The sequence below is a fragment of the Amblyraja radiata genome, chromosome 2, assembly GCF_010909765.2.
Source record: "Amblyraja radiata isolate CabotCenter1 chromosome 2, sAmbRad1.1.pri, whole genome shotgun sequence".
NCBI lineage: Eukaryota > Metazoa > Chordata > Chondrichthyes > Rajiformes > Rajidae > Amblyraja > Amblyraja radiata.
In genome coordinates, this window is record NC_045957.1 from 145859334 (window position 1) to 145884449 (window position 25116).

At 43.0% G+C, this 25116-nt stretch overlaps 1 protein-coding gene across 2 annotated transcripts in view; it reads right to left on the reverse strand.

Moving 5' to 3' along the window:
* The window catches only part of capn7 (calpain 7), a 64228-nt gene that overhangs the window by 21729 nt on the left and 17383 nt on the right, over positions 1-25116 (reverse strand). For both annotated transcript variants that reach the window (XM_033016884.1, XM_033016889.1), the window contains exons 5-14: positions 20542-20745; positions 18515-18601; positions 13536-13662; positions 11853-11938; positions 10650-10743; positions 8400-8546; positions 6784-6890; positions 6573-6693; positions 5829-5973; positions 5227-5326 (exon numbers count right to left, since the gene is read on the reverse strand). In XM_033016884.1, the coding sequence (XP_032872775.1) occupies positions 5227-5326; positions 5829-5973; positions 6573-6693; positions 6784-6890; positions 8400-8546; positions 10650-10743; positions 11853-11938; positions 13536-13662; positions 18515-18601; positions 20542-20745 (1218 nt within the window). The remainder of the gene's footprint in view (positions 1-5226; positions 5327-5828; positions 5974-6572; positions 6694-6783; positions 6891-8399; positions 8547-10649; positions 10744-11852; positions 11939-13535; positions 13663-18514; positions 18602-20541; positions 20746-25116) is intronic.

Here is a 25116-nt window from a genome sequence, read left to right on the forward strand (position 1 = left end):
CCTGCATTTATACCCACAGGAAATTCCCACAGGAAATGCAAGAAATAGATGTATTTTCCTGTTGGCACAGCATTTCCAGGAATTATGAAGAACAAGAGGTCACGATTAAAATATTCATGCGAAAGAGCCACTTCCTACTGAGAAACAATGTATAACTAGGGGCCACTGTCTAAAAATAAGATATCATCCAGAGATAGACCAAAAAAAGTATAGCGCGGTAACAGGCTCTTTGGCCCACAGTGTCTGTCAAGCATGGTATCAAGTTAAACGGATCTCACGTGATCAGAACCCTTCCGTTCCCTGCATATCCATGTGATCATCCAAAAGCCTCTTAAATCCCACCCTCGTATCTGGCTCCATCACTGCCCACGGCAGTGTGTTCCAGGCACTCACCACTGTGTGTAAGAAAAAACGCCCTGCGGATCTCTTTTAAATTTTGTCCCTCTCCTTTTTAAAGCTGGGCATTCTAGTCTTTGACATTTCCACTCTGGGAAAGGTATCTAAACATCTACCCAATCTATGCCTCTCAAAATGTTATATACTTCTGTCAGGTCTCCCTTCAGCCTCCAACGCTCGGAAGCCAATCCAAGCTTGTCCAACATAAAAACATAGAAATTAGGTGCAGGAGTAGGCCATTCGGCCCTGCACCGCCATTCAATATGATCATGGCTGATCATCCAACTCGGTATCCTGTACCTGCCTTCTCTCCATACCCCCTGATCCCTTTAGCCACAAGGGCCACATCTAACTCCCTCTTAAATATAGCCAATGAAATGGCCTCAACTACCTTCTGTGGCAGAGAATTCCAGAGATTCACCACTCTCTGTGTGAAAAATGTTTTTCTCATCTCGGTCCTAAAAGATTTCCCCCTTATCCTTAAACTGTGACCCCTTGTTCTGGACTTCCCCAACATCTCATTGAAGATAATACCTCCTAATACAGGTGGCATTCTAGTACATTTGCACCCTTCCAAGCCTCCACATCCACTGTAATGGGGAACAAGACCATAAAAAATAGGTGCAGGAGTAGGCCATTTGGCCCTTCGAGCCAGCACCGCCATTCAATATGATCATGAATTGGCCTCCACTGCCTTTTGTGGCAGAGAATTCCACAGATTCCCAACTCTCTGGGTTAAAACATTTTTCCTCATCTCAGTCCTAAATAACCTACCCTTTATTGTTAAACTGTGACCCCTGGTTCTGGACTCCCCCAACATGGGGACCATTTTTCCTGCATCTAGCCTGTTCAATCCTCTAAGAATTTTATTTGTTTCTATAAGATACCCTCTCGTCCTTCTAAATTCCAGTGATACAAGCCCAGTCGACCCATTCTTTCATCATATGTCTGTCCCGCCATCCCGGGAATTAACCTGGTGAACCTGCGCTGCACTCGCTCCATAGCAAGAATGTCCTTCCTCAAATTAGGAGACCAAAATTGCACACAATACTCCAGGTGCGGTCTCACCAGGGCCCTGTAGAACTGCAGTACGACCTCCTTGCTCCTATACCCAAATCCTCTTGCTATGAAGGCCAACATGCCATTAGCTTTCTTCTCTGCCTGCTGTACTTGCATGCTTACTTTCAGTGACTGATGAACAGCACGCAATATTCCAAATGTGGCATAACCAAAGTCCTGTAAAGCTGCAACCTGACCCTTATTCTTAATGCTTCAACTGATGAAGGCAAGCATACCACATGCTTTATTTACCACTCCATCTACTTGTGTTACCAGCTTCAGGGAACTATGGACCCCAAGATCCCTCTATATAACCACATAACCATATAACAATTACAGCACGGAAACAGGCCATCTCGGCCCTACAAGTCCGTGCCGAACACTTATTTTCCTAGTCCCATCTACCTGCACTCAGACCATAACCCTCCATTCCTTTCCCATCCATATACCTATCCAATTTATTTTTAAATGATAAAATCTAACCTGCCTCCACCACTTCTACTGGATGCTCATTCCACACAGCTACCACTCTCTGAGTAAAGAAGTTCCCCCTCATGTTACCCCTAAACTTCTGTCCCTTAATTCTGAAGTCATGTCCTCTTGTTTGAGTCTTCCCTACTCTCAATGGGAAAAGCTTATCCACGTCAACTCTGTCTATCCCTCTCATCATTTTAAAGACCTCTATCAAGTCCTGAACAAGGGGTCACAGTTTAAGGATAAAGGGGAAATCTTTTAGGACCGAGATGAGGAAAACTTTTTTCACACAGAGAGTGGTGAATCTCTGGAATTCTCTCCCGCAGAAGGTAGTTGAGGCCAGTTCATTGGCTATATTTAAGAGGGAGTTGGATGTGGCCCTTGTGGCTAAAGGGATCAGGGGGTATGGAGAGAAGGCAGGAACAGGATACTGAGTTGGATGATCAGCCATGATCATATTGAATGGCGGTGCAGGCTCGAAGGGCCGAATGGCCTACTCCTGCACCTATTTTCTATGTTTCTATGTCCCCCCTTAACCTTCTGCGCTCCAAAGAATAAAGACCTAACTTATTCAACCTTTCTCTGTAACTTAGTTGCTGAAACCCAGGCAACATTCTAGTAAATCTCCTCTGTACTCTCTCTATTTTGTTGACATCCTTCCTATAATTAGGCGACCAAAATTGTACACCATACTCCAGAATTGGCCTCACCTCTAATCAATGCCAACAAGCGTCTTGCCATTAACAATATATATTTCCCTTACACTTAACATCCAAAAGTTCAACACCTCACACTTGCTTGGATTAAATTCCATCTGCCATTTCTCTGGCCATTTCAGTAGCTGATCTATATCCCAGTGTGTACTTTGTTAATGCCCCCCTACTGTCCAAAACCCCACCAATTTGAGTGTCATTTGCAAACTTACCAACCAACCCATCTACATTTAGGTCAAAGTAATTTATATAAATGGCAAATAACAGAATTCCCTGCACAGATCACTGTTAAACTCCATTGGTCATAGACCTCCAGACACAGCACCCTTCCACAACAACTCTGTTTTCTACGAGCAAACCATTCTGAAATGAGACTGAAGGAGGATAAATCCCCTGGGCCTGATGGATTACATCCAAGGGTCTTGAGGGAGATAGCGGTGGGGATTGTGGATGCATTGGTGATAATTTTCCAAAACTCCCTGGAGGCAGGAACGGTCCCAGTGGATTGGAAAATGGCCAATGTAACACCTATATTTAAAAAAGGAAGTAAACAGAAGGCGGGTAACTATAGACCGGTTAGTCTAACATCGGTGGTGGGTAAAATGTTAGAGACAATTATTAAAGAAACACTAACGGGGCACTTGGATAAACATGACTTCATCGGACAGAACCAGGATGGTTTTGTGAAGGGGAAGTCCTGTTTAACGAATCTGCTCGAATTCTTTGAGGAAGTAACAACCCGGGTGGATAAAGGGGAACCGGTGGATGTGGTATACTTGGACTTCCAAAAGGCTTTTGACAAGGTGCCACATAAGAGACTATTGCTAAAAATAAAAAATTATGGGATTGGGGGTAATATATTAGCATGGGTAGAGGATTGGCTAACAAATAGGAAGCAGAGAGTGGGGATAAATGGTTCATACTCGGGATGGCAACCGGTAACTAGCGGGGTTCCGCAAGGGTCGGTGCTGGGACCCCAGTTGTTCACAATTTATATAAATGATTTGGAGGAGGGAACCAAGTGTAATATATCAAAATTTGCGGACGATACAAAAATGGGAGGAAAAGTAGGGGATGAGGAGGATAGGAAGAGTCTGCAAAAGGATATAGATAAGCTAGGTGAGTGGGCAACAACTTGGCAGATGAAATTTAATACTAATAAATGTGAAGTCATTCACTTTGGGAAAAAAAATGATAGGGCAAGTTATTTTCTAAATGAGGAGGAGCTGCGTTGTAATGCAACGCAAAGGGATCTAGGGGTATTAGTACATGAATCACTAAAAGTTAGTATGCAGGTGCAGCAAGCAATCAGGAAGGCCAATGGAGTTTTGGCCTTTATTGCTAGGGGGATTGAGTATAAAAACACGGAGGTCTTGCTGCAGCTGTACACAGTATTAGTGAGACCACATTTGGAATACTGTGTACAGTTCTGGGGTCCATACTTAAGAAAGGATGTACTAGCCCTGGAGGCAGTGCAGCGAAGGTTTACAAGATTAATTCCTGCAATGAGGGGATTGACATATGAGGAAAGGTTGGAACTCTACTCTTTGGAGTTTAGAAGAATGAGAGGCGATCTCATTGAAACATATAAGATCGTGAGGGGCCTTGATCGGGTGGATGCACCGAGGATGTTCCCAATGATCGGGGAAACTAGAACTAGGGGACATAGTTGCAGAATAAGGGGGGGCTCTTTTAAAACTGAGATGAGGAAGAACTTCTTCACCCAGAGGGTGGTTAATTTATGGAATTCACTGCCCCAGGGAGCAGTGGAAGCAGAAACTTTAAATATATTTAAGACTAAAATAGATGGTTTTTTAGCTCCCAAGGGGATAAGGGGCTACGGGGAGAGGGCAGGGATATGGACCTAGGTATGGTTAGTATAGTAAGACCTGAGTGATCTCCTGGACAAGTGTCGATCGCCTGGATTGGGGTCGGAGAGGAATTTCCCGGATTTTTTTCCCGAATTGGACCTGGGTTTTTATCCGGTTTTTTGCCTCCCCCAGGAGATCACGAGGTTCTTGGGGTGGAGAGGGGTGATAGCGGTATAAAGGGGAGGGTAGTGTCTTGTGTTCTGTGTCTTGTGTCTACTGTTTGTGGGTAAGTGTGTCTGTTTAGTGTTCAGCCATGAGCGAATGGCGGTGCGGGCTCGACGGACCTGGTGGTCTACTCTCGCACCTACTTTCTATGTTTCTATGTTTCTATGAATCCAAATGACCAAGCCACCAGAAATCATAATCCTTTCCTAATATTCTGGGTTTAAATACTTTCTTACAGTCATTAGTATTTGAAAATCCCTTCATCAAGGGGCAATGGAAACATCATCCAAGGGTATTTTTATGGCAGAGGTAGATAGATTCTTGACAAGCATGAGGTTGAAAGGTTATGAATAGACAGGAATGTGAAGTCAAGGTGACAATCAGATCAGCTATGATCTTGTTGAGAGGCAGAACTGATTTGAAGGGGCCATGGCATAATGTTACTCATAATTTATATACTCTTAGGTCTTCTGCAGATGCATCACTCATTGAAAGCGCACATTATTCTAGGAAACAAAAAGTTTCAAGCACTGAAGCAAGTAACTAACCTGTGAATGTAAGTCGACTCTTTGAATAGACCAGGATTCCAGCTCAAATAAATCACATCATAATGCTTACATAGGTCTTCCCAGCTAATCCAGAAAACTCCTGCAGTAAGGAAACATTCACATGAGTAACAAAGAATGTCCAGCAATTGGTCATTACTTTTAATGTCCCCAATTTAAATGTACACTTTAATTAACATCAACTTTGACAGCATTATTGAAACCTTGCAGTGCTTCAATTCCTTTAACATAGAAAAGTCAACAGGTAAACATGTCTACCCAGTGCAAGAATAGAAAGGCTGGCCTGGTAAAACAGAGTGAAAAGGATTGGGTGCCTGTAACTAATACGACTGATTTCAAATATATTGAAGTTAATTGGCAACAAATTGGATTTGCATCTTTAGAATACGCATTCCCAGCCCCCTCCATTCTCAATTTTCCCTTTCGCTACCCATCTTGGAAACATTTAACTTTCAGATACTGCAAGATGAAGTCAACATATTTTTAAGACATGGTGAGCTCACGTGATAAAGCCTATGTCTTATTTGTAGAAGGGTAACCTAATCTATGAAGAGTATCCATCTCCGTCTATCAATGGAGCTTACCATTATCAATTTTCTGTGCTGTTTTGGGATTGAAATTCAAGTACTTCTGAAGAGCTAGAGTCCAGCTCTTCTCGTCTTTATCACTGTACCGTCCTTTCCATGGCAAATGGCTCCATGGATTTTTAAGCTGAAGTAACTTAAGACCCTACAAGATAGTACAAAAAAGCACCATTTAGTATGAGTTCAATATCTCCTGTAGTGTTTTCACTTGGGACGGTTAATTTGGAAGGAAGTACATGACCATTTCTCAGCATCTTTTATTATAATAGAGAGATCGAATAACATCAGTTAAACAGGCCCTTTGGCTCAACTTGTCCATGTTGACCAAGATGCCCCATCTACACAACTTCCATCTGCTCACGTTTGGCTCATATTCCTCCAAGCTTTTCCTAATCATATACCTGTCCAAATGTCTTTTAAATGTTGTGTTAGTGCCTGTCCCAACTACTTCCTCTGGCAGCTCGTTCCATATACTCACCACCCACTGTGTTAAAAAGTTGTCCCTCATGTTCTTATTAAATCTTTTCCCTCTCACCTTAAACCTATGGATAGTTGAAACTCATACAATGTAACCATTGGGTAACCTCATGGAATCATCCCTGGAACCCTGATATGTTCTCGTTAAGAGTGTTAATCTGTCTCACTAAAAAGAATCATTGACATGAGCAGTTGATACTGGCAGACAATAGAACTTCCATTGGGGATCTAATAGTACAACCTTTCTACCCGAAAATAGGTTGTTACCTTGTAGTCCCGGATGTCAAGAACAGCATATGCATGTGTAGGTACGAGCCCCCAATGTTCTCCTTCTTCCTCACTCATTATACCAGTAGCTGTGGTAATTAGAACATCTCCCTTGTGAAACCTATTGGATTTGGATATTGAACAAAAGTAATGTATAAGTTGCTGAGTGAAACCATTTAAAGAAGTTTACTGTGTGTCAAGAGTAGTTTACCTTTGATAAAGCATTTTGAAAGTGACATCGTCATCAAACTTCTGATTGTCTGAGTGCATCGCTATTCTCTCTGGTATCCAGCCAGTCAAGGCGTGAAGATCAATGTTCTACAGTGTCAAAAACACAATTTTGTATACAAGGTCACGTGGTCAATGGTAACACAACCTATGACCTTCAAAGCTTTCAAACCTGATGCACTGATTGGGTCATGTGGTTTAAGCACAATTATGACTGTAATTATTTCACTTTAAGATTAATTTAAGGTCACTCGAAACTACAGTATTTCTTTATGATTAGAAACATAAACGATGTCTTAAATTTAAATTCAAGGAATTAAATGCCTCTGGAATAAAAAGCCTGTAAAGTCTGGATTAAAAAGCCTGTATCAGTAATGATAACTATGGAAATACCCTCCCATAACCTGGAAGGAAATCCAATCATCACTATTTACAGGCTATACTTCAAAATGAAACATAGAAACATAGAAAATAGGTGCTGGAGGAGGCCATTCGGCCCTTCGAGCCAGCACCGCCATTCATTGTGATCATGGCTGATCGTCCCCTATCAATAACCTGTGCCTGCCTTCTCCCCATATCCCTTGACTCCACTAGCCCCTAGAGCTCTATCTAACTCTCTCTTAAATCCATCCAGTGACTTGGCCTCCACTGCCCTCTGTGGCAGGGAATTCCATAAATTCACAACTCTCTGGGTGAAAAAGTTTTTTCTCACCTCAGTCTTAAATGACCTCCCCTTTATTCTAAGACTGTGGCCCCTGGTTCTGGACTCGCCCAACATTGGGACCATTTTTCCTGCATCTAGCTTGTCCAGTCCTTTTATAATTTTATATGTTTCTATAAGATCCCCCTCATCCTGAAAATGAAAATTTCCTCATCCTGAAAATGAAGTTTCAATCCAAATATCTCAGGTGGAAGTAACAAAAACAGTTGTTAACTTACACCACAATTAGGAAGTCATGTTTCCAACGTTACAATAGTTATTGTACTCGAAAACGAGTACATTGCTCAATTAGAACTCAAGGCCAAGAAAACTCTTATCTGAAATAGCAGAACAATAGTGCTTCACATAAATGGAAACAAAATGTGTGCAGTAGGAAACAACTCAAGGGTGAGAAAGTTAATCATACAACATTTACCATGCAATTATTTGCCATTAGTATGCAAGGAATTTTGCACCAGTTCAAGAATAAGCAACTTTGTTTATCATCAGGGACCAATGATGTAGTTGGGAAGAATGAAATGAAGATGGAGTGGATGTGGAGAGGATGTTTCCACTAGTGGGAGAGTCCATGACTAGAGGTCATAGCCCAAGAATTAAAGGAAGGAGATACGGAGGAACTTCTTTAGTCAGAGGGTGATGAATCTGTGGAATTCTTTGCCACAGAAGGCTGTGGAGGCAAAGTCAGTGGATATAAGGCAGAGATAAAAACATTCTTGATTAGTACAGGTGTTAGAGGTTATGGGGAGAAGGCAGGAGAATGCAGTTAGGAGGTAGATCAGCCATGATTGAATGGCGGAGTAGACTTGATGGGCCGAATGGCTTAATTCTATTCCCATCTCTTATGATCTTATGAGAAATTAATCGTGATTAGTACTTACAGAGTTGGAACCGGGAAAGTCATATCCTCCCATAACTTTCATGTAAGCTTTTTCTATCAACGAGACCCAAAGTTCATTTCTGTTGTTGGAATAGGAACAAAGCAGCTCACCATTATGATCCACTGGCAAATAGTCATCAATGATTACCTGTTTTGGAAACACATTTGGGATAATGAAACAACCAGTTTTCAGTATCTTGTTTGTGGCAGCTCCAGGATTCAAAACATACATTACAAAACGTACATAGGTGATGCAAAGGTTGCAGACAGATGAGTATGAACAGCGGTCACTCAATGATTTTAAACAGGACAATTCCACCACATAGATGTGCAATGCTCATAAACAGGTGACTGGATTCACATTGTTGTGTTAAGGTTATAAACTAGCGAGTGAGTATAATCACCAGATCATGCAATGGTCACACAGGTGGAAGTAGTGCACAAAATAACATCTGGCTCCATTAGATAGCTCATCCACTTGTTCATCTACCCCTACTGAACAATAACAATTGAAAAAACAACCCTGTTGATAAGGAAACCAGGTACAGAAGAGATGCAAATCAGTTGCTTGTGTGGATGTATGTCAGACAGTCTCACCCAGCTAACAATTATCTCTAGCAGCTAAACTGATCATCTTCAGCACTAACTATAACCCTCATCACTGAACTTAGATGATTGAGTGGAACTGCCTGTAGCTGGGTTATTTAATTATCAAATAATTGATTCAGATGCACGATTCCTGATATATAATCATAAACAGACCCAGACATTAAAGATTAGTTGCTGGTGCATCAGTGGTAGGGAAATTATTGAAGATCCTTCGGGATAGGATCTGCTCTCACCTGGAAAAGCAAATACTTGTTCGGGAGAGTCAGCATGGTTTCTGGGTACATGATGCCATGTTTTACAAATTGGGTTGAGTTTGCCTTTGACAATGAATGTTTGATGTAAATAGGCAGTGGATGCTGAGCACAAGACATTTGCAAAAACATTTGATAAGCCCTCTCTTGGATGGCTGATCCAAAAGATTAAAGTACATAGGATCCAAGGGGAATTGGTGGATTGGATTCAAAATGGCCGTAGAAGTACTAGATGCCTGGAACGTGCTGCCAGGGAGGTGGGGAAAATCCAAAAGTATGGTAGCCACTTTTAAGAGGTATTTAGATGGGCACATGATCAAACAGGGAAACGAAGGATATAGACCATGTGCAGACAGATGTGCACTTTAAATTGGCATCATGATCAGCACAGACACCATTGCCCAAAGGCCTGTTCCTGTGCTGTGCTGTTCTATTTTCCATGTTCTAACTTAAGAAGAACCCTTAACTCGGCAAATGTAGATATAATTTAATTTTCCGAATAACTGACTTTTGTTAAATTTGATCACAAAATAAACTTGGCTTTAAATCTCTAGTGAACTGTAAATTAAACTCAGAACTATATACAAATGTATTTCCCACAAGAACCCGTAAACAGACAAATGTAAATATTATTTAACTTCACGAGTAACTGATATTTGTTCAATTTGATCACAAAATAAACTTGGCTTTAAATCTCTAGTGAACTGTAAATTAAACTCAGAACTATATACAAATGTATTTCCCACAAGAACCCTTAAACAGACAAATGTAAATATTATTTAACTTCGCGAGTAACTGATATTTGTTCAATTTGATCACAAAATAAACTTGGCTTTAAATCTCTCGTGAAATGTAAATTAAACTCAACTATATACTTTATTTAGAATATATCTTGTGTTTGTTACAAATACATTATGTGCAACTATATAAGAAGAATGCCCTCTCCCCAGTGACAAATCACAGTTGCTGCCGAACCTGCTGATCTGGATTTCCGGAATTCATTTTGATTTTCATCACAGGTGCTGAGCTTGCTGATTTTAATCAATGTCTTGGAATGTTTTGGGAAGGGGTGGGGATGGGAATAGCTCTACTTATTTTGTATCACTTCCCCAAAATCCTGTGTTGTAGGTTATTTGACCCAGAGTCTACCTTTGAGTAAAAAAAACAGCAAATTAGACAAAATACTTAAGCACACCAAGTGGGGCCTTCTAAATATGAAAAAAAGACATAGATCAATACAGCACAGGAACAGGCTTTTTGACCCCCAATGACCGTGTCAAATATGATGCCGTTAAACTAATATGGATAGGGTGGAAGAAAACTGGCAGACGTTAGAGATAAAACAATAACCTATAAGACTTCAATGATGAAGAATGAGGAGACAGGCTTACCTTTCTGGGAACACCATTGATGTGAAGTTTTACCATGTATTTCCCACAAGGATTATACTCTGGTTCTCCTTTTCTATTCTGAGGATAAATAATGCTGCAAATCAAATCATAAAGATAAAATGTACTGAATGTAGAATGTAACATTTGCAAATGTTCAACTCCCCAATCTTCCCTTTTTCCTTTCACTTTTTCAACCATTTAAAATCCCAGCCCGAGGGGAACAATGGTTAATTGTTACTAACACCTCTGCAAATACAACTCTGAAATTATCAGGGATTTGTGAGCAGACAGGAGTAATTCTTGCCAATTTGTCTCTCTCCGAGAGACAATTATGATATCCATTAAATCCCACAGCTAAAGTCAGGCATCTAGAAAGTACAAGACAGCAGGTACAAGGGTACACTATAGTTCTGTCGAGCACCATTAACTATATTATCATGCCTCCAAACTTCATTAAAAATGGTTTATTAAAAAGAACTACGCCACCTAACTTTCTCTGCTGTGCACAAGGGCAATTCTTAAAAAGGACACCACGTCCTTGTGCTCAGGAATATGCATCCTTTAATATATTAACATAACATTTATCAAACAAAATATACTAAAATCTTAAGCCATTACAAAATTTAAGATGTTCGAAAGTAACAGTAACATACAAAATGATACCGATCTGCCAGAGCAGATGTTGGGACACATCGGAAAGTCATGATGCAGCTCTAAAAGATTTGGGTTAGGCCTCATTTGAAGTATTGCATGCAGTTCTGGTCACCCCATTACAAGGAAGATGTAGAGGCTTTGGAGAGGGTGCATGGGAGGCTGGCCAGAACGCTGTCTGGAATAGAGGGTTTCAGCTACCGGGAGAGGTTGGATAAACTTGGACGGTTTTCTCTGGAATGTGGGAGGTTGAGGGGAGACTTGATAGAAGTATATAAAATTATGAAAGACATGGTAGGGACTAGAATTCACTGCCTGGGGCAGTGGTGGAGGCAGATATGATAGTGGCATTTAAGAGGCTTTTGGATAGGCACATGGAAGTGCTGGGAATAGAGGAATATAGATCATATACGGCAGATGAGATCAGTTTAACTTGGCATCATGTTTGACACAAACATTGTAGGCTGAAGGGCCCGCTCCTGTGCTGTAGTGTTCTGTGATACAACATCACTTGCTAAAGATCTATAAAAGTTTAAAGTAAATTAAATAAACCTTGTGATTAATTTTTTATTGTAACGTCTTTCATATGCAGCACCAATAGCAAGCGAGGCCACGAACGAACAGTCCGATACCACAGTCTGGAAAAGAGACCATTTAAAATATCTGTTAGAATGGACAATAACAAAAGATCTGCTACTGTGGTTGAGCAGAATTGTAAAACACTTTAATCAAGACAGACATTGTTTAGACACAAAAAGCTGCAGTAACTCAAAGGGTCAGGCAGCATCTCTGGAGAAAAGGAATAGGTGACGTTTCGGGTTGGGTCGGGTCTGAAGATGTGTCTAGGGAAAAGTCACCTATTCCTTTTCACCAGAGATGCTACCTGACCCACTGAGTTACTCCAGCTTTTTGCATCCATCTTTAGTTTAAACCAGCATCTGCAGTTCCTTCCGACAGACAGATTTTAGATGCTTTCCCAAACATGTGCTGCAGGGGGCAGCAGTCAATGCTGTATTTGTGGATTTTGGCAAATGCTCTTCCAGAATTGGCATTAAAACTATAAACCATTGGAATCATCCATGCACAACATCATTGCACATGAAAACCAGCTGAAGACTGATATTGCTAAACTCTCAGATTTGCTGTACTGAAATCCATTGGTCATTTAATATCGCCCGGCCATTAAATTAATATTTAATTTAACAATCTGCTCGTTGTTCCATATTATTTAACATCATCGCTTAACAAAATGTGTCCTGTGCCCAACTGTCCTGAAGGTTACCCAGGCCAAGATATACGTATCCACTCCCCCCCCCCCCCCCCCCCCCCCGCCCCCCCACCGATGTTGAGCGTCTACCACTCTCAACAATCAACGAATGTCGTGAAATGCTCCCCACCTATTGGCACAAGGGACTTCTTAACATCTTGTCCTATGTATTTGATTCTCATCATCGCTTAACAAAAATTTATCAAACTGCTTTCAGGTGTTGGATTGACTTGGAAGGAGAGAATTTTCTGCCTTCATAGAACCGCTCTGTGAGAAATACGCCAAATGTTAATAGCTGATGTGCTTTGACTTTAACTTTTGCATTATTGTGTTTTTTATTGTATTGTATTGTATTGTATATCTTTATTGTTATTTTCCTGAGTACTCACATACCCAGAGGAAACAAAAAAAGTTACTCAAACCAGTGTCCATTCAGTGTGCAGTAAAAAATAAATAGAAATAAAAATACATATATCATGAACAAGTTTAACACTACTCTCAACTAAACATCAACAGGCGTTCCGATCGGCAGCGGCACGACAGTAGCTCTGTCCAGGTTGGTGGTAGGTGCTCGATACTTTGGCAGGGGGCAAAGTCCGTTTAACAGTCTTATAGCCTGCGGGAAGAAGCTGAGGAGCATCCTGCTGGTTTTGCAGCTAATGCTCCTGTACCTCTTCCCAGATGGCAGGATGGAGAATATGTGATGCGATGGGTGGTAGGGGTCTTTGATGATGGAGATGGCTCTGTTGATACATCTCTTCCTGTATATGTCCAGCAAGAAAGGGAGTGGAGCACCAATAATCCTGCTGGCGGTCTTCACAATCCTGTCAAGTTGGTGCCGTTCGTACGCCTTGCAGCTCCCGAACCAGGAAGTGATGCCGTTGGTTAATGTGCTCTCGATTGTCCCCCTATAAAAAGTTCGTAGATGTGTAGCTACAAGCAGACAGATCTGATCTTAAAAGACTGACCTGCTTTATACTTAAACTAGACACAGTGTAGATCATTGTAGGGTTGTTGCTGAGGTCATCTGGCCGGACCCACCTTGAAAACAATGCTTCCTGTTTTGGTGACAATACCAATTTGCCAGCACGGTCCCTAGGCAAAGAAAATAGGGTTTTTAAAAGCAGCACATCTTCTTGAGTGGACTGTATTAAAGGTTCATGACTAAAAGATCATACTGATATCAAGACAAGATTTTACCAATACTATTGAGAGACGGAAGCTTGAGTTTAGTTTATCGTCACGTGCCGAGGTTTGTTGCATGCTAACCATTCAGCGGAAAGACTTCTTTCCACTGACTGTTTAGCACGCAACAAAAGCTTTTCACTGTACCTCGGTACATGTCACAGTAAACTAGACTCAAGTGAGAATAAACTAAACTCTTCCCACCATCTTACAACAGCGTTATCGCTTATTATTGTATCGGGTTTAAATAATTTATTTGTCCTGACCATCTTGTGCAGATGTGCTCATGCACAAGTATCCCTGGAGACGGAGCATGTGGTGTTTAACAGCTCTGGGGGGAATGGACTGTAACATTAAGAACAGGACTTGCTTTAAATAAAATGTGACATTTGAACCAAATTGTCCAAATTGTCTCACTTTCCAGAAATTACAGTCCCTGTATTAATAACAAGAAATAGTCCATCAAAATGAAATTAAACACCAAATAGAAAAGTTGTATTTGTTTGGCATTATTTATTTTTCTTAAAACTCCAGGGCTGTTGTTGCATGCATGTCGGTCAAATTGTTGGCTCATTAGAAATTGCAGAGGATTGTGGGTGCAACCCAGACCATCACACAAATCAACCTCTCTTCCACTGATTCCATCTACACTTCACGATGCCTCAGCAAAGCCACCAGCATAATCAAGGACGTCCCACCTCGGACACTCTCTCTTCTTCCCTCCTCTATCAGGCAAGAGGTCTTCTTCTTATCGAGTCCACATCGCAAGATTATAAATTGTTCAGCCAGAGCTGAACACACTTCTCAGCATCTGCATACAATGGCATCTTGTGCCTCTTGTGCGTGGCGGTGGAAAGATTGGTGGAAACAGGGCTGCGACATGAACGCTCTTTCCTTGACCCCAGGCAAGAGGAACAGAAGTGTGAAAACGTAAACCTTCAGATTCAGGGACAGTTTCTTCCCTGCTGTTATCAGGCAGATGGACCATCATAATCAACAACTAGAAAGCGGTCCTCAGCAACCATCTATCTCACTGGAGGCCCGCAGACTATCATAATCAGACCTTACTCATCTTACACTAAACATTATTCCCTTTATCCTGCATCTGTGCACTGCGAATGGCTTGATTGTAATCATGTATTGTCTTTTCGCTGACTGGATAGCACGCAACAAAAGCTTTTCACTGTACCTCGGTACAAGTGACAATAAACTAAACAATTCTCTCTTCAGGAGTCTTAGCAACACAATCTAGTCTGACAGCATTGAAAGAGGAGAACAATCTTGTGCTGCACTGCACTGTCAGAGGCATCATTCTTTGAAAGGCAAGACATTAAATTACCGCTGGATGTAAAACTTGGCTGAGATGTTTAAAAAAAAAAACACATTTCCTTGGCCAATATTTAAATGTCAACTGATATGGCCAAAACTGGTTTCTTTACTTTGGTCGCTGCGGTTATAAAACTTATTATGTGCAAATTATATCTACACTCCCTACATAACAGGAATACCTAATGTACAAAAGCTTTCAGCTCCCCTCTGAAATGGTTTAGCATGCCACTCAGCAGTATCATTAGTTGTTAACAGCTATGATATAGTTGGGCTTACGGATACATGGCTCCAGGGTGACCAAAGCTGGGAGCTCAATATGCAGGGGTATTCAATATTCAGGAAGGATAGACAGAAAGGAAGAGGAGGTACGGTGGCATTGCTGGTTAAAGAGGAGATTAATGCAATAGTAAGGAGAGACATTAGCTTGGATGCTGTAGAATCTGTATGGGTAGAAAACGCTTATTGGAGTTGTGCATAGATCACCAAAACAGCAGTAGGGAGGTTGGGGATAGCATCAAACAGATGCGTGTAGCAGAGGTGCAGTAGTTACATTGCCCTCCATAATGTTTGGGACAAAGACCCATCATTTATTTATTTGCCTCTGTACTCCACAATTTAAGATTTGGACTTTCAAAAAGCCTTTGACAAAGTCCCACACAAGAGATTAGTGTGCAAAATTAGAGCACATGGTATTGGGGGTTTGGGTATTAACATGGATAGAGAACTGGTTGGCAGACATGAAGCAAAGAGTAGGAATTAACGGGCCCTTTTCAGAATTCGCAGGCAGTGACTAGTGGGTTCCGCAAGGCTCAGTGGTGGGACCCAAGTTATTTACAATATATATTAACGATTTAGACGAGGGAATTAAATGTAACATCTCCAAGTTTGCGGATGACATAAAAGCTGGGTGGCAGTGTGAGTTGCGAGGAGGATGCTATGAGGCTGCAGGGTTACTTGGATAGGTTGGCTGAGTAGGCAGATGCATGGCAGATGCAGTACAATGTAGATAAATGTGGGATTATACACTTTGGTGGCAAGAACAAGGCGGCAGATTATTACCTGAATGGTGTCAGATTAAGAAAAGGGAAGGTGCAACGACCTGTGCGTCCTTGCACATCAGCCACTGAAAGTAAGCATGCAGGTTCAGCAGGCCTTCATTGCGGGAGGATTTGCATTTTGGAGCAAGGAGGTCCGACTGCAGTTGTACAGGGCCCTGGTGAGGCCGCACCTGGAGTATTGTCTATAGTTTTGGTCTAATTTGAGGAAGGACATTCTTGCTATTGAGGGAGTGAAGCGTAGGTTCACCAGGTTAATTCCTGAGATAGCAGGACTGACATATATGATGAAAGAATGGGTCGACTGGGCTTGTATTCACTGGAATTTAGGAGAGGGTATCTTATAGAAACATGACATTCTTAAGGGATCGGACAGGCTGGATGCAGGAAAAATGTTCCTGATGTTGGGAGAGTCCAGAACCAGGGGTCACAGTTAAGAATAAGGGGTAATCCATTTAGAGATCAGAAAAAACTGTCACCCAGAGAGTTGTGAGTCTGTGGAATTCTCTGCCACAGATAGCAGTGGAGGCCAATTCACTGGAAGTTTTCAAGACTTAGATTTTGTCTAAGGGCCAATGGAATCAAGGGACATGGGGGTAAAAGCAGAAACGGGGTACTGATTTTGAATAAGCTATGATCATATTGGATGGCGGTGCTGGCTCGAAGGGCCAAATGGCCTACTCCTGCACCTATTTCCTGTTTCTATGATTATTATCCACTAAACAGAAAATGCCTAAACAGTCATCAGATCAGTTTCTATGGAATGAGAAATAAAAGTAACATTTCAGTCTAAATATCAAAATCTATCGATTTCTCTCCACATATGCCACTTGAACCGCAGAGTTCCACTAGCACTTTATTTATTGGTCAAGATTCCAGCATCTGCAGTTTCTCATGTATCCATCTTTCCTGGCATATTCAATAATCTTTGGGTTGCACAGTGGCACAGCAGTGGAGTTGCTGCCTTACAGCGCCAGAGACCCAGGTTCAATCCTGACTAGGGGTTCTGTCCATACAGAGTTTGCACGTTCTCCCTGTGACCATGTGGGTTTTCCCCAGGTGCTCCGGTTTCCTCCCACATTCCAAAGACGTGCAGGGTTGTAGTTTAATTAGCCTCTGTAGATTGTCTCCAGAGTGTCGAATAGAACTGGTATACAAGTGAAGACTGATCGCCGTGGACTCGGTGGGCCAAAGGATTTATTTCCACGCTGCATCTCTAAACTGAACTTGAAATACTGCTGGAATATCTGATATCGAAGTTATTTATTAAGGCAAATTAAATTTCACATGCCTTGCCTGAATTTTTTTTAAAAATAAAATTAATTTGGGCAGCACAGTGGCACTGCAGGTAATGATGGTGCCTCACTGATCTTGTGATCCGGGTTTCATTTGACCCTTCTCTGTGTGGAGTTTGCATGTTCTTTCATGACCACGTTGCTTTCCCCCAGATTCTGTGGTTTCACAAGGACAATTAATCAATTATTTGGTTACTCCAAATCACCCCCAGTTTGTGAGTGGTAGAAGAGTTGAGGTGGACTTATCGAGCATGCGAGAGAGAAGGCTTATTGGGAAATAAGCGGGGTAATAGGGTTGAGGCAATTATTCTGACCCCACCATACATTTCAATGGGCTAAATGGCCTATGATATTTGAATATAGGTTCCTATATTACATATAGGGTTAGGAGACCTTTCTATATATTATATAGGAATATATATTCCAATATATCCCAATAACCCATCTCTCTCACATGCTATTTAAGTTAACTTCAACTCTTCTACCAAGTTCAAGTTCAAGTGAGTTTATTGTCATGTGTCCCTGTATAGGACAATGAAATTCTTGCTTTGCTTCAGCACACAGAACATAGTAGGCATTCACTCACAAACTGGGGGTGATTTGGAGTAACCAATTAATTGATTAATTGTCTTTGTGAATATACCAGAGCCTCTGGGGGAAACCAACATGGTCATGCGAGAACATGCAAACTCCACACAGAGAAAGGTCAAATTAAACCCAGATCAGCGAGGCACCGTCATTACCTGCAGTACCACAATGCTCCTGAAATTTACTTTATTTCTTCCCACACAAGTCGATCGATTCCAAAAATTCAATAGTTCATCTCCATTTTGAAAGGAAAGGACCAATGGTTTCGGCTCCACCAAGCAGTAGTTACAGCACCATGTGTGCAAATTATAACAAAAAAAAATGTAAGGCTTGATAATCTAATTTTTCCTATAACCTGCTAATTCGTAATTCTAGCCATAGTTAACATCAAAGCCCTCTTGCACACTGAAAACACTCTAATAGTCCAAAGACTGGTCTGTTAAACAATTTCAGGTGTCTAACACTGGTTTGGGATCACTTACGCCTACAACTTACGAGAATGGTATTGGAAACGCAACCCGTTCCTTGAGATCCACATTCATGAAAGGTACATATTCTATTCCATTAATCTTGGAAGTTTTGCTGAAAAAAACCCAGAAAAGGTCATGAAATGAAAAGATAATGTTTAAATGTTTTACACAATTTCACATTACCAAAAACTAAATAGAGAGCAACAATACCAGAAATATCTTCGTACCGTCCAAAATTAAATACTTTTGCATCAGTAAATGACCTCAAGCTGTTTGGTATGAAAAGCAGATGAATTCAACGCAGAATAGCGCATGTTAGCATTCATAGCAAAGGATTTGAGTATAGGAGCAGGGTGGTTCTACTGCTGTTGTACAGGGTCTTGGTGAGACCACACCTGGAGTATTGCGTACAGTTTTGGTCTCCAAATCTGAGGAAGGACATTATTGCCATAGAGGGAATGCAGAGAAGGTTCACCAGACTGATTCCTGGGATGTCAGGACTTTCATATGAAGAAAGACTGGATAGACTTGGCTTGTACTCGCTAGACTTTAGGAGATTGAGGGGTGATCTTATAGAAACTTACAAAATTCTTAAGGGGTTGGACAGGCTAGATGCAGGAAGATTGTTCCCGATGTTGGGGAAGTCCAGGACAAGGGGTCACAGCTTAAGGATAGAGGGGAAATCCTTTAGGACCGAGATGAGAAAAACTTTTTTCACAGAGAGTGGTGAATCTCTGGAACTCTCTGCCACAGAAGGTAGTTGAGGCCAGTTCATTGGCTATATTTAAGAGGGAGTTAGATGTGGCCCTTGTGGCTAAAGGGATCAGGGGGTATGGAGAGAAGGCAGGTACAGGATACTGAGTTGGATGATCAGCCATGATCATATTGAATGGCAGTGCAGGCTCGAAGGGCCGAATGGCTTACTCCTGCACCTATTTTCTATGTTTCTATATCTAGGTTGTAAGTTTGTCTGTAGCCCATTCAAACCGGGATGTCTTTAACACTAATAGATTATATAGGGCAGTTTTGATGCAAGATCATTCATCTGAGCCAATGAGCTGAACCAAGGTATATTCAGTTCAACGTCCGGCTTGTTGCCCAAGACCCCTCTTGATCCACTAAAAGTGGCCAGATCAAAGGACCAGTGAGCTGCCACTCCACTTTGAGAATAAGACAATGAAGTGTGGCATGGCTCGAGTGGCGATGCTGAATCAGTTGGCCATGCCTTGAATGCCCCGATAAGATTTTAAACAGACAGGATAAAAGGAACCAGGGCTATTAATCTTCGACATGAAAAATTAGCTCTGATTCCCTGCTGACAGATGTGGCCTGACTGCCAAGTAATCCCAGTATTTCCTATGTGTTTTTTTTAAAAGTATTATGTATAGTTGAAAATATTTAAATTAAACAGTAAAAAGACTAAAAGCTTTAAGAAAATAAGGAAAGACGAACTAACATAACCTCTTCTTCCCACTCGCCACATCATGAAAACCCATTCAAACAAGTAGAGACTCTGATCCAAAGCCTGCTCTAAATGATACAAGGTCACAGGAGCAAATTGCACAGAATAATGAAATGTAGAAACAGTTGCAGGGTTTTCTTTGGAACTGCCAGCTAACACCAGCATGATTGGGCCGAATGATTTTATTTCCTGCTGCAAGGATGTTGATGTGATGAGAATTTCTGGCATTTTTAATTTCTATTTCAGGTTAAAAGCAGCTTACACAGCATAAATAAGGATTTGCATGCAGATGTTGGTTTACCCAAGGACACAAAGTGCTGGAGTAACTCAGTGGGTCAGGCAGTGTCTCTGAGCACATGGATAGGTGACGTTTTGGGTCGGGCCCTCAGTCTCAAATATAGTATTTGTCATATTTCCAACAAGACATCAGAGCCTAAACATTAACAACATTTATCTTGGCTGAAAATGCATTTTAGGATGTTCTTATGTGCCAAAAGGTGAAAGGTCTTTTGTTCTATTTCATCTTTGTGAAGCATTTCACAATATTGTCTGGAGCTTGAGTCATGCGGTCAATTTTAAGGCATTCTTACCGTAAAACCTCAATTTCTTCTCCAGAATAAAATTGGCCCTGGCTTGACAAATCATTGCCTTGAACTCTGGCCAAATGCGGTTTATCATTCAGAGAAAAATCCGATCCCAGAGGATGGAAGGTTCGAACCGGCTGATTTGGTCTCCCAGTAACATGCTTCTTCTCTTGAGATATTTTGGACATTGAATCCTTCAGTGCTTCAGCTCTAAAGAACAGAAAAAAGAGTCAGTCATTCATATTCATGACATCCAGCCCCTCGAAGGGCACGGACAATAGGTACATGTTAGCACCATCTCTCGTTTTCTTTCATCATCTAATCTTAGACATATATTGTTTAAGAAAGAACTGCAGACGCTGGAAAAATCAAACCTGGACAAAAATGCTGGAGAAACTCAGAGGATGAGGCAGCATCTATGGAGCGAAGGAATAGGTGACGTTTCGGGTCGAGAGAAGGGTCTCCATCCGAAACGTCACCTATTCCTTCGCTCCACAGATGCTGCCTCACCCGCTGAGATTCCCCAGCATTTTTGTCTACCTTAGACATATATTGTGTTATTTCTTTGGCATCAAATCAAAATCTGGAACTCAGGTTGCAACAGCAGTTTATCAGCAATTCAGCATTTCAAAATATGGGGCCAATTGCTGTCTAAAGAGCAATTAGGGACTGGTAGTAAGTTCTTGACTTGCCAGTGACAGATTTTGCCTGCAATGCAACCCAGGTTGAGTGAAAAGTCCCCATGTCCAAACTATGTACCATATTTCTCGGCAATAAAGACGCTATTTTTTTGTGCCCTAAAATAAGGCACGAAAATTTACCTGCGTCTTGGAGGCCAGAGGTTAGATTGTTAGCCAAGAAAGATAGACTTGGCTATCCCTCAGTACAGCGGCTGTAAAAGAACAGCACTGCTGGGGGGGAGGGGGGCAGAGAGTTCCTTCCACAGCGTGTGGGGAGTCTGGCCCGGGTCAGCATGGCTGGGCCACCAGGGGTAAAGTTACGGTGAGGGCAGGAGCATTGAGAAGGACGGGTCGGGGATCATGCCAGCAACTCACTCAGTAGCTCGGGTGGCTGCGAGCGGCCGCCAGGACCGGACAACGGAACTGCAGCTAGACACGTGCCTCGCAGGCGACCTGGGCGCTACAGCCAGTCCCGGGGCTCGCAGGCGACTTGGGAACTGCAGCTAGACGGCAGGGTGGAAATGCCAAAGACTGGAAGGTGTGGCTTTAAGGTAAAGCGGGGAAAGTTTAAAAGAAATGTGCTCGCAAGTTGTTTTCTTTTAATCTATAGACGGTGGTGGGTACCTGGAACGTGATGTCATTGGTGATGTAATTGGTGGAAAACATGCCGTCGGATGTGGGGAAACTATATCGTGGTCGCATAGCTACACAGGCAAACACCAGCATACCAGATTTACCACAGTTGTGTTCGCCAACGACCAGGAGAATCTAAAACTGGCCAAGATCATTCGCACGTTTTAGAGCTGCGCCATTGGCGAGAAGAATGAGACGTATGAGCGATATCTCTTCAACAAAAGACAGCAAGAAGCAGGTGAAAACTTTGAATTGTTCCTCGCGAGCCTGAGAACACGAGCAAAGTCCTGTAATTTCTGCCAGTAAATGACGGACAGCTTGCTCCGTGACAAGATTGTGTTGGGCATTGGGTTGCAGACGAGGAGATGTTTGCTGCAGGAAAGGAAGCTCACTCTCAACCCTAATTGGACTGATCCAGGATGGGGAGGAATCTGCCTACAGACAGGAAGTGACACAGCTGACGTCCTGGTGCCATCGCAACAACCTGGCGCTCAATGCTCTTAAGACAGTGGAATAGATTGTAGACTTTAGGAGAGCTCACCCTATTCACAATCAACAACACCAGTCACATCTATGGAGTCTTTTAAGTTCCTGGGAACCATCATCTCCAGGGACCTTAAATCGGGGTCCACCATCGACTCCACAGTCAAAAAGGCACAACAGAGGATGTACTTCCTGCGGCAGCTGAGGAAGCACAATCTGCCACAGGCAATGATGGTCCAATTCTATATGGCCATCTGTCCTCACTTTCTCCATCATGGTCTGGTTTGACTCAGTCACCAAGCACCACATCTGGAGGATGCAGTGAATCGTCCGATCAGCTGAGAAGATTATTGGCTGCAACCTTCCCTGCATTGACGAACTGTACACTGCAAGGGCCAGGAAGCGAGCGGGTAAGATCATCTCTGACCCCTCTCACCTTGGCCACAAACTCTTTCAATCACTTCCCTCTGGAAAGCGACCCCGGACTGTCAAAGCTGTCACAGCCAGACATAAAAACAGCTTTTTTCCACGAGTAGTAGTAGCTCTACTCAAAACAAAAAATCTGTAGCCTCCTTTTGCTCTGGTATTTTATTTAATTCACATGTTTAATCAATAATGTTTTATAATTAATGTTTTATGTGTCATTCCTAACTGTCACTGTATATCATGTTGTCACATGCGGGCGGAGCACCAAGGCAAATTCTTCGTATGTGAATACTTGGCCAATAAACTTATTCATTCATTCTATCACACACACACAATCCACTTGGAGCCACATCCCAAGCATCCACCACGTATCTGTTTCTACTTATCACCTTCCTGCTTTATCAGATTCCATCATCTGCAACCCTTTCTTGTGTACACTGATAATGTTTCAGCTTCAGTTGCTATCTCCACCTTCCCGCTCCAATTCCATCTGCAAACCAACCCACCCTCACATGGATTCACCAATCATTGCCCCATTCCACCCCCTCACCCCTTTATATTTTCCATCTCACTTTTACATTCTGGTTTCTTTATTGTCACGTGAACCAGATACATTAAAATATTTTTTTTCCTTACAGATCCGCAAGACTAACCCCATACATAAGCGTAATCGCCCCAGTTAGTAGAATATGTACAGAGCAGCCCAACGAGTCCATATGCAAGAGGTGACATTTTACAGTTCCAGCTGCAGTTGGCCACAATGGCCCGTTGTAGCTGTCTCCTCCTCCATTTTGGTCATCCCGTGAACGGTTGTCCCTCTTCATGCCTGACCCTCTTCAACCTTCGTTTCCCGGGGATGAGGGGCGCCTCCCGCAGCCGACTTAGAGGACGCGGAAGGCATGACCCCCCTCTGGTTCGTCTCACAGGGCCCTTTGTCCAGCGTTCGCCACCATCACCTTCCACCCCTTTCCGATTCTGGGTGAGCAGGGGCCGGGCTCGGTGGCCTACGCTCACCGAGCGAGCTGGGCCTGCGTTTGGTTCATCGGGCCGAGCCCCAGGCTGCTGCATGGCCTCCTGTGGCCCTGTCCACCATCGAGGCCCAGCCCTGCTTCCCGCTGCCGGTCCGCTGATCGGCTCTTGGTCCTTTTTTCTCCTCTCCAGTGCAAGCAGTGGCTGAGCTTGGCTGCAACTTCTCCTTGCAAGTTCTCATTGCTGCGGCATCAAGCCGTGGCTCGCCAGGAGGCTCACCAGGCTGCTCGCCGGCATCTCTCCTCGCTGTGCCGGCATCTGATCACAGTCCTGATCAGTGTCAGATCCTCGCCAGGATCCAGATGTAATAAACACACTTCAAGGATACTGAACATAAACGCTTTGATTTATTCGTCCACCAGCATCTATGGAGCGAAGGAAATAGGCAACGTTTCGGGACGAAACCCTTCTTCAGACTGATCGGGGGAGGGGGGGGCGGGGAGAAGAAAGGAAAAAGGAGGAGGAGCTCCAAAAGCTGGGGGATGGGAGGACACAGCCCGAGGGCTGAGGAAGGCAAGGAGACAGCAAGGACTAACAAAATTGGGAGAATTCAATGTTCATGCCCCCAGGATGCAGACTCCCCAAGCGGAATATGGAAGGTACACAAAAAACCACTTCCTCCATAACTCCCTTGTCAATTCTTCCCTTCCCTCCCGTACCACCCCCTCCCCGGGCACTTTCCCTTGCAACCGCAGGAGATGCAACACTTGTCCCTTTACCTTCCCCCTCGACTCCATTCAAGGACCCAAGCAGTCGTTCCAGGTGCGACAGAGGTTTACCTGCATCTCCTCCAACCTCATCTATTGCATCCGCTGCTCTAGATGTCAGCAGATCTATATCGGTGAGACCAAACGAAGGTTGGGCGATCGTTTCGCCGAACACCTCCGCTCGGTCCGCAATAACCAACCCGACCTCCCGGTGGCTCAGCACATCCCCCAGGATGCAGACTCCCCCTCCCACTCCGAATCCTACCTCTCTGTCCTGGGTCTCCTTCATGGCCAGAGCGAGCAACACCGGAAATTGGAGGAACAGCACCTCATATTCCGCTTGGGGAGTCTGCATCCTGGGGGCATGAACATTGAATTCTCCCAATTTTGTTAGTCCTTGCTGTCTCCTCCCCTTCCTCAGCCCTCCTGCTGTCTCCTCCCATCCCCCAGCCTTCGGGCTCCTCCTCCTTTTCCCTTTCTTCTCCCCGCCCCCCCCCACACCCGATCCGTCTGAAGAAGGGTTTCGGCCCGAAACGTTGCCTATTTCCTTCGCTCCATAGATGCTGCTGTACCCGCTGAGTTTCTCCAGCTTTTTTGTGTACCTTCCCTCCATATCCATATGC